The sequence below is a fragment of the Zophobas morio genome, unplaced genomic scaffold (genome assembly GCF_036711695.1).
Source record: "Zophobas morio isolate AGI-343-1 ecotype UQ-CSIRO unplaced genomic scaffold, CSIRO_AGI_Zmor_V1 ptg000007l, whole genome shotgun sequence".
Taxonomy (NCBI): domain Eukaryota; kingdom Metazoa; phylum Arthropoda; class Insecta; order Coleoptera; family Tenebrionidae; genus Zophobas; species Zophobas morio.
Window position 1 is genome coordinate 3,936,035 of NW_026972112.1, and position 13,690 is coordinate 3,949,724.

General features: G+C 34.3%; 1 protein-coding gene across 1 annotated transcript in view; it reads left to right on the forward strand.

Moving 5' to 3' along the window:
• Positions 1-2,371: 2,371 nt before the first annotated feature.
• The window catches only part of LOC135124266 (hemicentin-2-like), a 379,948-nt gene continuing 368,629 nt past the window's right edge, over positions 2,372-13,690 (forward strand). The window contains exon 1 of the mRNA XM_064049205.1: positions 2,372-2,578. Within this exon, the coding sequence (XP_063905275.1) occupies positions 2,497-2,578 (82 nt within the window). The 5' untranslated portion in view covers positions 2,372-2,496. The remainder of the gene's footprint in view (positions 2,579-13,690) is intronic.

The window sequence follows — 13,690 nt, forward strand, 5'->3', positions numbered from 1 at the left end:
GACAATACAAGAAATAAGAAAAATGTTTGCAAATGAAATGGAAATGTTATCCAACGGAGCAATTAATTTAGTCGGAATATAATCTGCATGTCGAGTTATTATTTTACTAATTTTAATTTAGATAACGTTATGAACGGAGTTACCGAATGTGCGTGAAACGTTCATTCATTTTATTCTGAATGAGTTTAATTAACAACATTTAAACATTGTAAACAAGTGTCAGCACTGAAACACAACGTATTATTGTTGGTACCTTTTCAGGAGAGTGAAATGTAGGCAGTGTTCAGATTTGCATAAATTTTACACATCCGTTACACAACGGAAATACTACCGAAAATATTGGTGTTTAGGATTTCGGAATAAATTTCAAAGCAAACGGTGCGAAATTTCCAAAAGCAAAATATTATTCGTCACGCAGGGAGAAACAATGGGTAATGAGAGCTCGACACTTCACGGTTATTTTTTAATAATGAGTTCGTCTCTGTTATTTACAACCGTCGGTTTTGCCCTCGATTTCACACTACTTGAATTCCAGGAGAAATAAGTCACAAAATTGGTGGATTAATTTTCAAAGTAGAATCGACCATTCAAGAATTCCTTTCCGCTCCAAGACTATTGCAGCCGGAAAATCCCCAACCAGCATTCTCCAACAGTCCGCCTCCTCCATAAATACCGATTTTTATTATTCCACTAGTCGATAATCGCGCACCTGTAAAAACACCGCTAAATTAGAGATTTCGTTATACCGACTTCAGTTAATAAATAACCACTTTTTCCCGGAAGCTATAATTACAAAAAGAAACGCCACCGCGTTTTGTTGTTTTTGTCACTAATCACACTTGTTGATGATAGGGTGGTTTATTATTTATTCGGGCGAGCTTGGCCGGGCAGGGTAAGAATTCGGGGGTGGATGAACCGAAACCACTAGCCGGAGAAAGGATGAGGCGCATAAAAGAGGATTAATTAGCTATAATTAGAATTGTTTTGGTTAGATTTTTGAAGTCGGCGGTTGGGTTACGCCGAAAAATATCGAGGAATTCACAAATGAAGGGGAATGAAGCGATACGTCGAAAGCTGCTTAGAGAGGTTTATAATTCTGGAAACAGACTCGAGTTTTATCAATAAATCAGATTTATAAAAATTTTAATCTTGTATGAGTTTTAGAAACAATATTTGGTGGCAGAATTAAAGCACGACACATCAGCGGTGGCTGTGGACGTTATTTATGTAGACGCAAACATTTAATATTGATAGTAATGAAAGTGAATCATTGATTTTCGTTAAATTAATACAAGCTGGCGCCGTTTTTGCTTTTAAGGTTACTATGTGTATGTCACTTATCGGTTTAACCAATCTAGAAACAAGATAGTCACACTAATTGATTTTAAAACACCAAGATGGCACCCCCTTAAATCAACGATTTTATCCGCACGGAAGGACTATGCTTGTTCTATTTTGACAGTTGGTGAGTTGGTCAAGTCGGCTGGTGCTTACATTTGAGAACTTTTTGTGGAAAAAGTATCAAAAATATCGCAGAAAATTGTCTGAAACTGAAGAAAATAGCTTCTGGGACCTATTCCATTACAATTTAAGGGTGAGTGCGTGGAATTTTTGATAGTTTCCAGTACCTGTGGAAATTGCATGTAACCAACTTTTTCAGGCTAAAACCGCCAATTTTAACAAAATCTGACACGATATGGTCATCAAATGTCGTTAACAGTGTTCTAAAAGCTTCAATTTCGAGATTTTAGTTAAAAATTTTCATTTTAGGGTGTTTTATTGAAATAGATGAAATTATAGATCTACCACGTGGATCAATTTTCCGTCGTGTCCCGCTAAACGTATCGATCTGCTCTAATCAGTAAGTAACTGGTATAATTATTTTTTTTTAATAGGTGGAAGTAATTTAAATCACCTTTCGAGTCGAGACATTACGTATAGCCAGTGAATTACCGGAAAAATTGTACATTACAATAAATTCACATCTTCGGTAATAAATGTCGTTGCTAGTGCGACAAATTAAAAATTTTAATCAAATCTGTAACATGTTTTCTTACAAATAACTCTGTGATTAACCTAAAAATAACCCGTGGATGACGCTCCATTTTGCCAAATCAGCGCCAACTTAATTCTGAACTTGAACCCACTATTGTAACATTCCGCCCGTCCCACCGCCGATTTTTGCAACCCGACTCATCCCGGTCTCTTGTCGAAGCTTTAACACTAGCACTGCTCAAATTGATGATGAAACTATTTTCCAGGTGAGATCGTACCGCCGTCGGCTCCGGTCGCCCGCGTCCGGAATTTTCCGGTAGGGGTTTCCTCCCTTAACTCGCAGAAGGCCTGGCGTCAGTAACGTTTCGGTGTCGACCAGGGGTGGTTTTTTCGTGCCACTTTGCCGCGTACGGTACACGTTTCGTCAATGACATAATCAAGCCTCGATTTTTTTTATTTTTTGGTGGGACGACTCCAGTGCGGTGAAACTGTGAAGTGAAAATGTATATTTGGGGGGTTGTTTTTGGGGCGCTTTTCTGCAGTGGGGCTTGCCAGACCCTGGTGCCGGAGGACGAAGAGACAGGTCGGTAGTGGTGCGTTGTCGCGCAAAAAAATTTTCTTCGGCCGCGCTTTATTTAAGCAGGGGTGTAATTCGACGCGCGTGGGCGGCCTGCCGCCCCGATAATAAATAATTATTGCGCCCTTAAATAAATTTCGTTCATAATTCATGCTGTAATTAGTTTTACATCACGTACGGCATAATTGACCCCGAAACGTCAAATAATGTTAATTTGGCACATTGATCACATTTTAAGTTGCGCAATTCGCGTTTGTAGTAATACAGCCGGCGAGGCGTTGAACTTTGGCAGAACAAGAAATCCGAATGTTAATCTAAACCAAAAACCCAATTATTATAATCCTGATAAGAAGCAAGCGTCAAACGAGCTTACGATAAAGAATATTCGCAAAAAAAGTCATTTTCGGAATCATATTCTCTAAAATTAAGCTTCCCAGGCTTAGCTCGGGGCTACATTTCCCCAAAACAATAGCGCAGAAGGTTATTTGCAAATCTTAATTTACCTCCTGTTGCTATTATCATCATCACTTAAAATAAATTGCGTGTAAAAGCGTTGTGTTAGCTGAATGTTGGCTTAAAAAGTGCACAAAGTGTTGGAAATTAATTTTTTTCGGCTGTCACACGCTGTCATGTTGAATGGAAATTAACTTTTTACAGTAATGGAGGGTGTGGGTTGCATTAAAACAAATTTTAATCGATCGGAAACATGAAGTTGAAGTCTTTTCGTCGCGAAGTAATAGGGTCGCAGTCCGTATTATATATATTTACATGGTGTAATGGTGTCTTTGACCACATTACAACAACGGAAACTTTTTTATGGTTTTTGTTCATAAGCGTTTCCGCTGCGATGTTTTTATTTTTAACAAACGCGATAATATAGAAAATGTTAGCAACAACATAATGGAATAGAAGCACAATAAAATGCCCCCAGTCACAATACTAAAACATCGAGAACAAATAACTTTTTATATCGTTTTATTGAATAAAATTCTTTTTAGAATACAATGCTTCTGAAAGATGAAGCCCGCAAAATATAGCTGGAAAACTTACAAAAATCGCCATCTTGGGAAACTAAATAATTAGCGAGCTTGCTGCTGATCCTTGAAAGCGAATAAAAGAGAGAATGAAATAATTAAAAACTGAAATGCGCACTATTTTGCAATACAAAGTTTTCAATATATTTTTTTAAAAGTTGAAATCAACTTTTACGTTAAAATTGAAAAAGGGAATCACTATACTTGTGAAAAGTTCTTTTCATTTTAATACTAATAATGCTCTATATTAAACGGTAATCTCCTTTGCTCGAAATTGACAAACAATCTTTTGAAGTCGCTTAATACCAAAGCAATAGGATAGACGTCTGCTTGTAAATTTGATTTAGACAAATGAAATTGCGTTCAGGCTTCAAAATAGAGTAACTACGAAAAAATGTTTGACGAAATTGCAACGTTCAGTTTTTTTAATAAATCTTCAAACGGTTTTCCGCTTTGTCTGCCTTTTAACAAAGCTCGATAACCATTTATCGCTAAAAACGTAACTACGTGCTTCCAAAATTAAAGCCACAATAATAAAGTCTGTTAAATAAAAATCATGAAATTTCTTGAAATTGTATTACTCTACAGGCTTGCCTAATGCGATAATTTTGAAGCGACGTCATCGACTCCATAGTGGGGATAAATGTATCAGTTTCGATATATTCTTAAAACTTGAAAAATAATTCAGAAATCTGATTGTAGAAATTAATTTCTGTTAGTGCTTTTGTCAGATTGATTAAGTATTCCGGGATATACTTTTTCAATTTACGAAATCTCGTACAAAGAAAAAGTAATTCACAAAAATTTCGTAAGGCCCAATAATTTATTTACTGGAGCTTCTGTGAAACAAATGTTTATAAAAACAGAACAATTTATTTCTCTGCACAAACGCGCTTAAAAGCCTGGAAAAGTAATATCATAAACGTTGTTAATTTTTTATCAATACAAACATCCGCAGCTGCTTTGTGTGTTGTTTTAATTGTGTGGACTGAAATCATTCGGCTAAGCCATTAATAAATAACTATGAAAAATGATTTTTTGTTTACTGGTCAGTGAAATTCCGTATTATTTTTAAAAATGCACGCGTACACTTTGTAGTACAACCACTTTGATGTAATTTTAAATTTTCATATCGCCGTCAAAATCAACCAAATTAGATTTTATCGTGAACAATAATGTAGTAAACATGAAATTTTAATAAACCGTGCACATTACTAATACATTAAAATAAATTGTTTTCAAAGCAAAATTATTTTGTGGCAATATTGATATGAAATTCGGAATAAAGAGAAAATTATCCTTTCAAAATTTCCCACTTTACATTGTTACAACAATCGATGGAATATTCTCGTATGCTTTGAACCGTCGTTCAACATATGCAATATTATCATTAGCAATGTCAAGAGCACTAAAATTCTCGATTATGTTTCAATAGCGCGGTGTGTACCAGCAAAGCATATCGGTTGAACAGTCTAAATATTCTATTCAACCACAACGGTTATTGTCGTGCTGAAAGCTACTCTAGTTAATAGTTTATAAAACTAAATTTTAGCTCGGGGGCGGTCATCCGCAATAATTTCTAGCTTACGTTTCATAAATTTTGCCACCACGTACGCGGCCGTTATTTCAAAATAAAAATTTTAATTATAGGGGAACGATCTCCAGAGTAAATAAATTTTTACGGTTAAGCTGCGCTAAAACATTTTTATTTCGTTGCGAGTTGATACTATATGCGAAAAATTAGGGTAACTGAATTTTGGGGTTATTCAGAGCATGACGTTGAGATACGCATCTGTTGTTACCCAGAGTTGCCAAATTGTGTCTGATAATGGTAATTTTTTATTGTTTATAAATCTTTTTTAACGAGATTTTTTCAAGCAAGTTGCGAATTCCCAAGTGAAAATAATCCTTCAAAGTGTTTTTTCTAAAAGAAAAATCATTCATGAAATATTTTTATTCGTTAGCTGTTTCAGATGAAAACTGAAACGAGTGCCGCTGAAAAACGCAAATTCTTAAAATGTATTTTTTAAAGAACAATTTTTTGTGTGTTTATTAACCTGTTAAATTTAAATTGAAGATTTCTGAATAACTCACATTCTTCGTAGTAGCGCATTTTAACACGACAGCGAGAAAATTTAAGTTTAACAAATGTATTTTTTTTGTATCTGTCTATTTTTTGTCTCAGATGGTTTTATTTGTTTTATTTGTAATTGAGCTAACAGTACATAATTCTTTATTAACTTCTAAATTATGTAAAATATGCAAACAGGACCAGCATTATTATTTCTCTCACGTACACTCCAAAATATTTAACAAACGGGGTTTTCTAGTTTTAACAGACAGCAGACGTCGGAACTAATTTTATGCATTCTGAAGGGCCCTCGCATTCACCGTGGAACAACGTTAATTTCGGAGTTATGATGAAATATGCATTTTTGCGAACTACAGTTGTATACATTGCGTTTTGTAGCAGATTTCCCATAAATTAATTTTTAATATATTCATCTACAACTACAATAGTTTGTTTTATTATTAAAATGACCCAGAAGAATCAATAAAAAAAAGATGTCGAGGCGGTGACCGAGCGACCAAAACATTCGAGGGTCCTAAAAATTTTGCTAACCAGGTTTTACCGCAGACACAAAAATTGGTTGGCGTTGTTTTAAACTTTTATCAGTCGAGATTTTTGCGGTGACACGGCCAAATTTTTAATGAATATAAAAAATCGTGATGTCACGTCAAAGTTTTCAAGTTTATATAATGATAATAACGAGGACAAGTGATTTTAAAGCCGGATTTGCATTTTCGCATAAGTCATATTCCGCATCCTCCGAAGGGCGTGTCAGGGTCAGGAACCAGGATCGAAGTCACCTCTCCGACCCTCCACATTTGCCATTTAGATGATAATTTAATTCATTGTTAAGTCTGTGCAAAGAACAACAGAACAACTGTTGTGGGAAACGATAACATAAATCAGCATAACGTCAACGTAAGAAAGGGGTTGCTGTAAGTACCCTTAATTCCGTATTTTTCCCCGGCTGTACGTTATCTTTATTAAGAGGGCGAGATCCGCCCACGACTTGTTTTAGAAGGGGGTTGTTAGCTATTAAGTTCCTATTAAAGTTGCTACAAATCAAACGTTGTTTCCCCGACTCTCGGAATAAAACGGAATAATTAAATGATTATTAATAAGCTGAATGAGTCGAGGATTATGACGTTTTATTCGGGGGAATTCGTTCCATTCATGGTCGGATCGATTCGAGCCTCCCTTCTCGGATTTTATCGCGAAATCTTTATATTTTATTAATAATTACACGGTGTGTATCACGGAAAAACGGGCTAATTATGCGGCCGAGTTTATTTATATTCAAAATAGCGGCGAGGCGCAACGCCTGCCCTGTATTGTGTTACGCAATGTTTTGTTTGTCAAGGTGAGAATGGATGGGGTAATAATAGAGTGATGGTAATGACTGGGTTTTAGGTTGTTAATGAATTTTCGAAAGCAATCAACCTCGTAAAGGGAAACAATATGTGTGAAAGTTACGGCGTGGAGACAAATTTCATATTGTGGTACAGTCGAAAAATAAATATCATCAATTCACAATTCTTTTTCTTCAATTATTCGGCTATTCTGAATGTAATTTCTTTAATTTCGTTAAAAATATCTTACGGTAAATTTACTCGAGACGCCCACTTTTAAAGATAATGGGCGCCGAGATTCTACAATACAAATTAATTATTTTTGTCTCAGAAATTGGATTTTTTATTAAAGCAAAGCAGTAATTTTGCAAATACAATTTCCAGTGAACGATTTTTTAATAGAGCCACGGTATCTTGATTATCTCTCAAACTATGCGCCCCACGTGAATTTATCGAGACACATATTTTGATTTAGGGTTGTCTATGATAGAATAGAAATTTCTGTGACATCGACAATCGAAATAATTCAAATATGTGTCGCACAGTTCAGCAAAATTAGTTATAAATTTTTATGATACACACATAAGCGGTGGTTAGTTTATGGAAAGTAAATTAAACATTAACGTGTTGTTAATATTTAATGATGCATTAAGGCCTGAGAGTTCCATTCGTTCAAATCGATTATCTACGTGATCAATTATTATTATTGGCATTATTAAATTATTACCACGTGCAACTTTTGTGTCTGTTGACGTAAAAATTCTATCTAAATACCAGGACATTTAGTCGTGCGTCATCTAGTTAGCGCACGATGTGTAGAATGGCCATTTTTAGCGCAACTTTGCAAATATTTACCGATACTTCCACCTAACACACCCACTGTGCTTTCGCTAAAATTTTCAAACTCTTGCAATACCGGTTTCGACCGCCAAAAATACCCCAACCCAGCCCGCCAAACTACTGTTTCAATATTTAAGCACACCCTAAAATAAACCGGATTTAGAATAATTAATAGAGCAAGGATAAAGTTCCATTCTCTGACTCACAACTCCAACCACACAAAATCAGACATTTACATTAATTCGTGTTATCGCCACTTATTAACAATTTAAAAAACCTACAATAATTTCGGGTTTCGTCATTCAGATTTGTGCCGGTTTTTCTTTATCTGATTTATTATTTACGGCTGATGCTCTAGAAAATGATGAAATCCTTTACCGTCGACGTGGACTTAGTAGGGCCGCATTAAAAATAAACATGGACTACATGCAGGCTATTACATCTTTCAACACGACTTCTGATTCTTTGTGCCCGACTCACAAATGTAGTTCTTTTGATGTTCGAAAAGCCTGTGAAGTTGGCAAACTTTCGCTCCGGAAGTGCGTCCTGTGCTAAAAAATGCCCGGAATTTACGCAATTCGGGATTTTTCGACAGCGGTATTGACATGGAGCGATGTGTGCTCGAAAAAACAAATTTTCGGAAAGGGCGTAGATCGGATCGCTTAATACCGGGTGATTACAAGGGCGGCTGAGGCGAGGTCACGGAACGTCGATTTTGCAGTCGCCGCTATCGTACAAATAAAACACGTAAATAAATAATGTCTTTAATTCCCTTGAAAGTATGGATATAGTTAAATACCCAATATAAGACAGTTCACAAGTAATTAATAACCCATTGTGAATAAATAAATGATTATTATCGTACGTATATTTAGGTAAAAACTACCGAAATGCTCGAATACAATATAAACACTTGTTGATGAGGTGACACTCCAGACTGAATGTTAATATTACATACAATTATTATTTTTATTTTGTCTAGTATTTTCCCGATGTGATACGTTATTTTTTTAAATTGTGGTGATTTTTAAAGCTAGCTATATAGTGGGGATTCTGGTCCACCTGATCCTGCGTTGCAGTTTTAGGGTGACTAACTTCTTTGCAAGTTTTCTTATATTTTTCAGAAGGTCTTAATAAGAATTACTAATTTTGTAGGTTCTCCTCAGTTCTCCTAGATGCTAAAATGCTTTAAGAATTAAAAATAACTGTTCAATATCAGAATTTTCGTGATAATCTTGATCAGATTAACCCTGAATTGCATCAAACGCCACTGAGGTTGAGACTGCACAGTCGGTCAGCCAAATTTATCACCTGACGTCGCGGCGTCAATTTTAATATTTGTCTGATTGATTCCCCTTCATTTCGGCTGTGCCTAACTGTGCTTATAACTTAGTGTTTCCAGAACTTCCAAGGACTTGACTCAAATCAATGATGTAACAGATAAATAAAACGGGGCCCAATATAGAGTTCTAAATTCACATACAGGATTTCTGATTTAATATTTTTCTGGAATTAAATTTCACATTAAGGTTCTTCTACATTATACACGCTGCCCTCTTTCTACCCAGTACGGTTTTAAATAAAATAAAATTTTGCATTATAAATGTTGTTTACATTTTATAAAAGCACATACTCCTGTATTTCGCTTTGATTTTTACTGTAGGTGTCCAGATTTTCGCAAAACAACAAAGTTGTAAAGCAACATTTTACAATAGTAGAAACAAGTTACTTAGTTGATTAAAGCTCTTTCTAACATATTTGTAAGTCCGAAGCGTAAGCTACATAGGAATACGATTCATTGAGCGACTGATTACTTCCATGTTTTTAGGACGATTCATGACCTCTAGAACACGAAAAATAGGTCTCCCTTTCCGGTAAATAAAATTTACATACTTAGGTTTTCAATTTTATAAAATAACATTCTCCCGTACCTGTGGTTTATGAATCTGCCTTGAGGGTTTCTCCGAAGTCTCCAAATTTTCTCAAAAATCGAATTGGAATAACAACTCTTTATACTAATAAAAGCTGACCTTAGGGAGTCGAAATCTATAACAAATTCTCTTTAGATAATTTTGGAAGGTGCTTGAAAATAGGTCAAAATTTCATATTGTGGGTGTTGAAAACTTGAGCTTTTGGAAGTGAAAGTACACATGTAGTTTATGACTCCGTCTTGTGTTTTTACCCGAAACGTCCAGATTTTTGGAAAAAAATCAAATTCTGAAACATTTTGCAATTTAATTTGGAATCTGCAAAACCGAATGTTTTGAAATCTTGCAAATAATTTAAAGTTATGATAAGCATGATAAATTTTTAAACAAAGTACATTTACTCATCCCCTCTACAAAATTGATGAGTAAAATATTCAAAATATGACTTGTCATTTATCATTCGATTCATATTTGTTGGATTTGCTTATGCACGGTGACTCAAAAAAATTTATGAATCAATCAATTTATTTTATTGAATAAATAAAAATTGCAAAAATGAATACTTTGAAATCTTGCAGATATTTTAAAGCTATTGTAAGCATGTAACCAAATATATCTGTTTATTCCCCCCAGGAAATTGATGACGTCATCTCAAAATTTTGCCGAATAAATTCTACCCAAAATGTGCAAAATATGATGAGTTTTTACTTGTGATTTACCATTCATTCAATTTTTTTATATTTGCCCCATATTTTCTCAGATGATATGTCATTTGCCAAAATTAGTCTTATCTTAGCAAGGACTAGCCCCGCCCACCCACCCCCTATTTTCTCAGAGGATTATGTCATTTGCCAAAATCATTTCTATCTTAGCAAATATTAACATTTTGGCAAATGACATATCCTCTGAGAAAATAGAGGGCGGGTGGGCGGGCTAGTACTTGCTAAAATAAGACTGATTTTGCCTTTAGTAATCTTGTAAAAACTTAAATTTAATAGGTGTTAAATTCCAAATTTCCACAGTTACGAGTTAAATTCCTAAATCTGATAGGGTGGTTATTTTTTATGTTTCATTCTATTTTAGGAGAGAGGGAAGTTCGATTGAGACAACTTTCCAATTTTTTTTTATTTTGGCGTTGTAAAAGTGTACCACTTTATGACATCTGGTCTGTTTCTGTTTCTGCCTAGGTCCCACACATTAGTATTTTAGGAGCGTAAATACAGTGTGTCGGACAAAGACAGAACCATAAACGTACAAGATATCATAATTGGTACAGCTATACAATACCTTACCAAAACGAAAAAATTCTACTATATATTGACTTCGGCGAGCTGATTCCAAAGACGGCGCTTTTATGATGCTGGGCCAATATTTTCGAAATATTAGCTTTGTAAATCAATTTTCTTATATTATCCTAAAAATTATCATATTTTATTGGCGATCTTTTAAGAAAAGGTAGAAAATTTGATAGAAGTGAATCCGAAAACTGCTTACGAAAGTTGACATCTATAAAAAATCTCTTTAGAAAATTTTCGTAGGTGCTTGAGCTACTTGTGATTTATGAATCCGCCTTGACGTGTTCTTAGAGATATAACAACTTTGTATACTAATATATTTTAGGAGCGCGGACATATACCTGCGTAAATACAATGTGTTGGACAAAGACAGAAACAGAAACGTACAAAATGTCATCATAATTGATACAGTTTTACAATACCTTACCAAAACAAAAATAAATCTATCATATATAGACCTCAGCGAGCTGAGGGTACTTTTATGGTGCTGGGTCAAGATTTTCGAAGTATTTGCTTCGTAAGTAAATTTTCTTATATTATCCTAAAAATTACCATATTTTATTGACAATTTTGGAAAAACAGGTAGCAAATTTCATAGAAGTGAAGCCGAAAAGTGCTTGAGCTACTTGTGGTTTATGAATCCGCCTTGATGTGTTCCTCGAGATATCAAAATTTTCGCAAAAAATCGAAATGGGATAACAACATTTTATACTAATATCTACAAGAAAATCTCTCACTTCTCTGAAAAAATATATATTTTTTGCCATTTTTGGTTTCTGATAACCTCTATAAAATAAAAACCAGTGGCGTAAATAATGTTCCCGCAGCTTATTTGACTTGAATTTTTTCTTCAATTTTCTATTTTTTTTTGTTCTTTCATTTTTTTAAATTTTCGATTCAATTTCTAGATTTTGTGAGTTTTCGATTTGAGTTTCTCGAGATTTCTATTTTTGATTTTTCCATTTGCAATTTTTCGTTTCAGTCTTTTATTTTCTTTATTTTTGCAATTTTTCAATGTTCCGATTTTATAAATTTTTGTTTTTTCAATTTCACTTTTTTTCAATTTTTCGACTTTTTTTCTTTAACTTTACGATATATGATTCTCTTCGAGTTTTCATTTTTAAATTTTCCAGTGTTCCGATTTTCTAACTTTTGAACGTTTCCATTTTTAGATTTTGCAGTTTTCGGTTTGAAATTTCACGAGTTTTTAATTTTTAGATTTTTAAGTTTTTCATTTCTTCAGATTTTCGAGAAAAACGAGAAAGCACAAGTTATTCTGTGACTTACATTAGGAGTAGAGTCCAAATTATCATGTATATAAAAAAACAAAGATTAAGCCCCTCCCACCCGCCCGATCTCAATTGTGATGAGTTTTTCATTGCTAATCATACCGAAGGGCGGAGTTTAATTGAAAGAAACATCAATATCTTTCTACAAAATGGTATCGTTTTAAAAACACATGTGGTAATTTTTTTTAGAGAAATGAGGATTTTGCAAGTAAACTCCGCCCTTCAGCTCACGATGAATAAAGTATTCATCACAATTGAGAAGAGGTGGGTGGGCGGGGCTTAACGTTTTTCTATTTTTTTCTAAACATACGAAGTCTTCTTTTCCCAACTAGAAACTGAAAACATGTTTATCTATCCTGTTGTTGAAAGAAAATCCTATATATTAAAAAAAAAAAACAGAAATTAAGCCCCACCCACCCGCCCCGATCTCAATTCTGATGAGTTTTTCATTCCTAATCAGACGAGGGGCGGAGATTAATTGTAAGATATTATTTCTCTATAAAATTCTACCCTTTCAAAGACATATTTCAAATGGTAATTTATTGTAACGAAATGAGGATTTTACAACTAAACTCCACCCTTCAGCTTACCATGAATAAAGTATTCATCACAATTGAGAAGGGGTGGGTGGGCGGGGCTTATATTTGGTCAATTTTTTCTTAATATACGAAGTCTTCTTTTTTCCACAAGAAACTCACAATATGTTTAACTATCCTGTTGTTGAAAGAAAACTCTATATATTAGAAAAAAACAAAAATTATATACCACCCACCCACCCAATCTCAATTGTGATAGATTTTTCCTTCCTAATCAGACCGAAGGGCGGAGCTTAATTGAAAGAAACATCAATATTTTTCTACAAAATTACGATTTTTTTCAGAATTTTGTGAAACATTTGAAAATCTCTTTCCACAGCAATTCGAAGAGCTAGGGGAAAAATTATGATTTTCAAAATGAGACAAAAAATGCACGAAAGTTGGTTATGTTACGTCTCAGAATCAGAAGATACGATTTCTGTACGTTTTTAAGATCAGACCTCAATGAATGGAATGAAGTCGACGATTTGAAAGATTTTAAGTTCACATTATACGATACCACTTCGGGTTTAGTCCAGGACAAATTCGGCCTCCTAGGTGGACGTGGATTTTTTTCAGTAAAGAGGAAGGTTGGGGCTGCTCAAAAATTCGAATTCCATCAAAATCTGAGCACTGGTTCGAAAAATGTGATTTTTTAAATTTGAGGTTTAGTGGTTCAAAATTTTTCATAAATCGTCTTTTGTACAATAGTTGCAAAAACAGGAGAAATATCAACG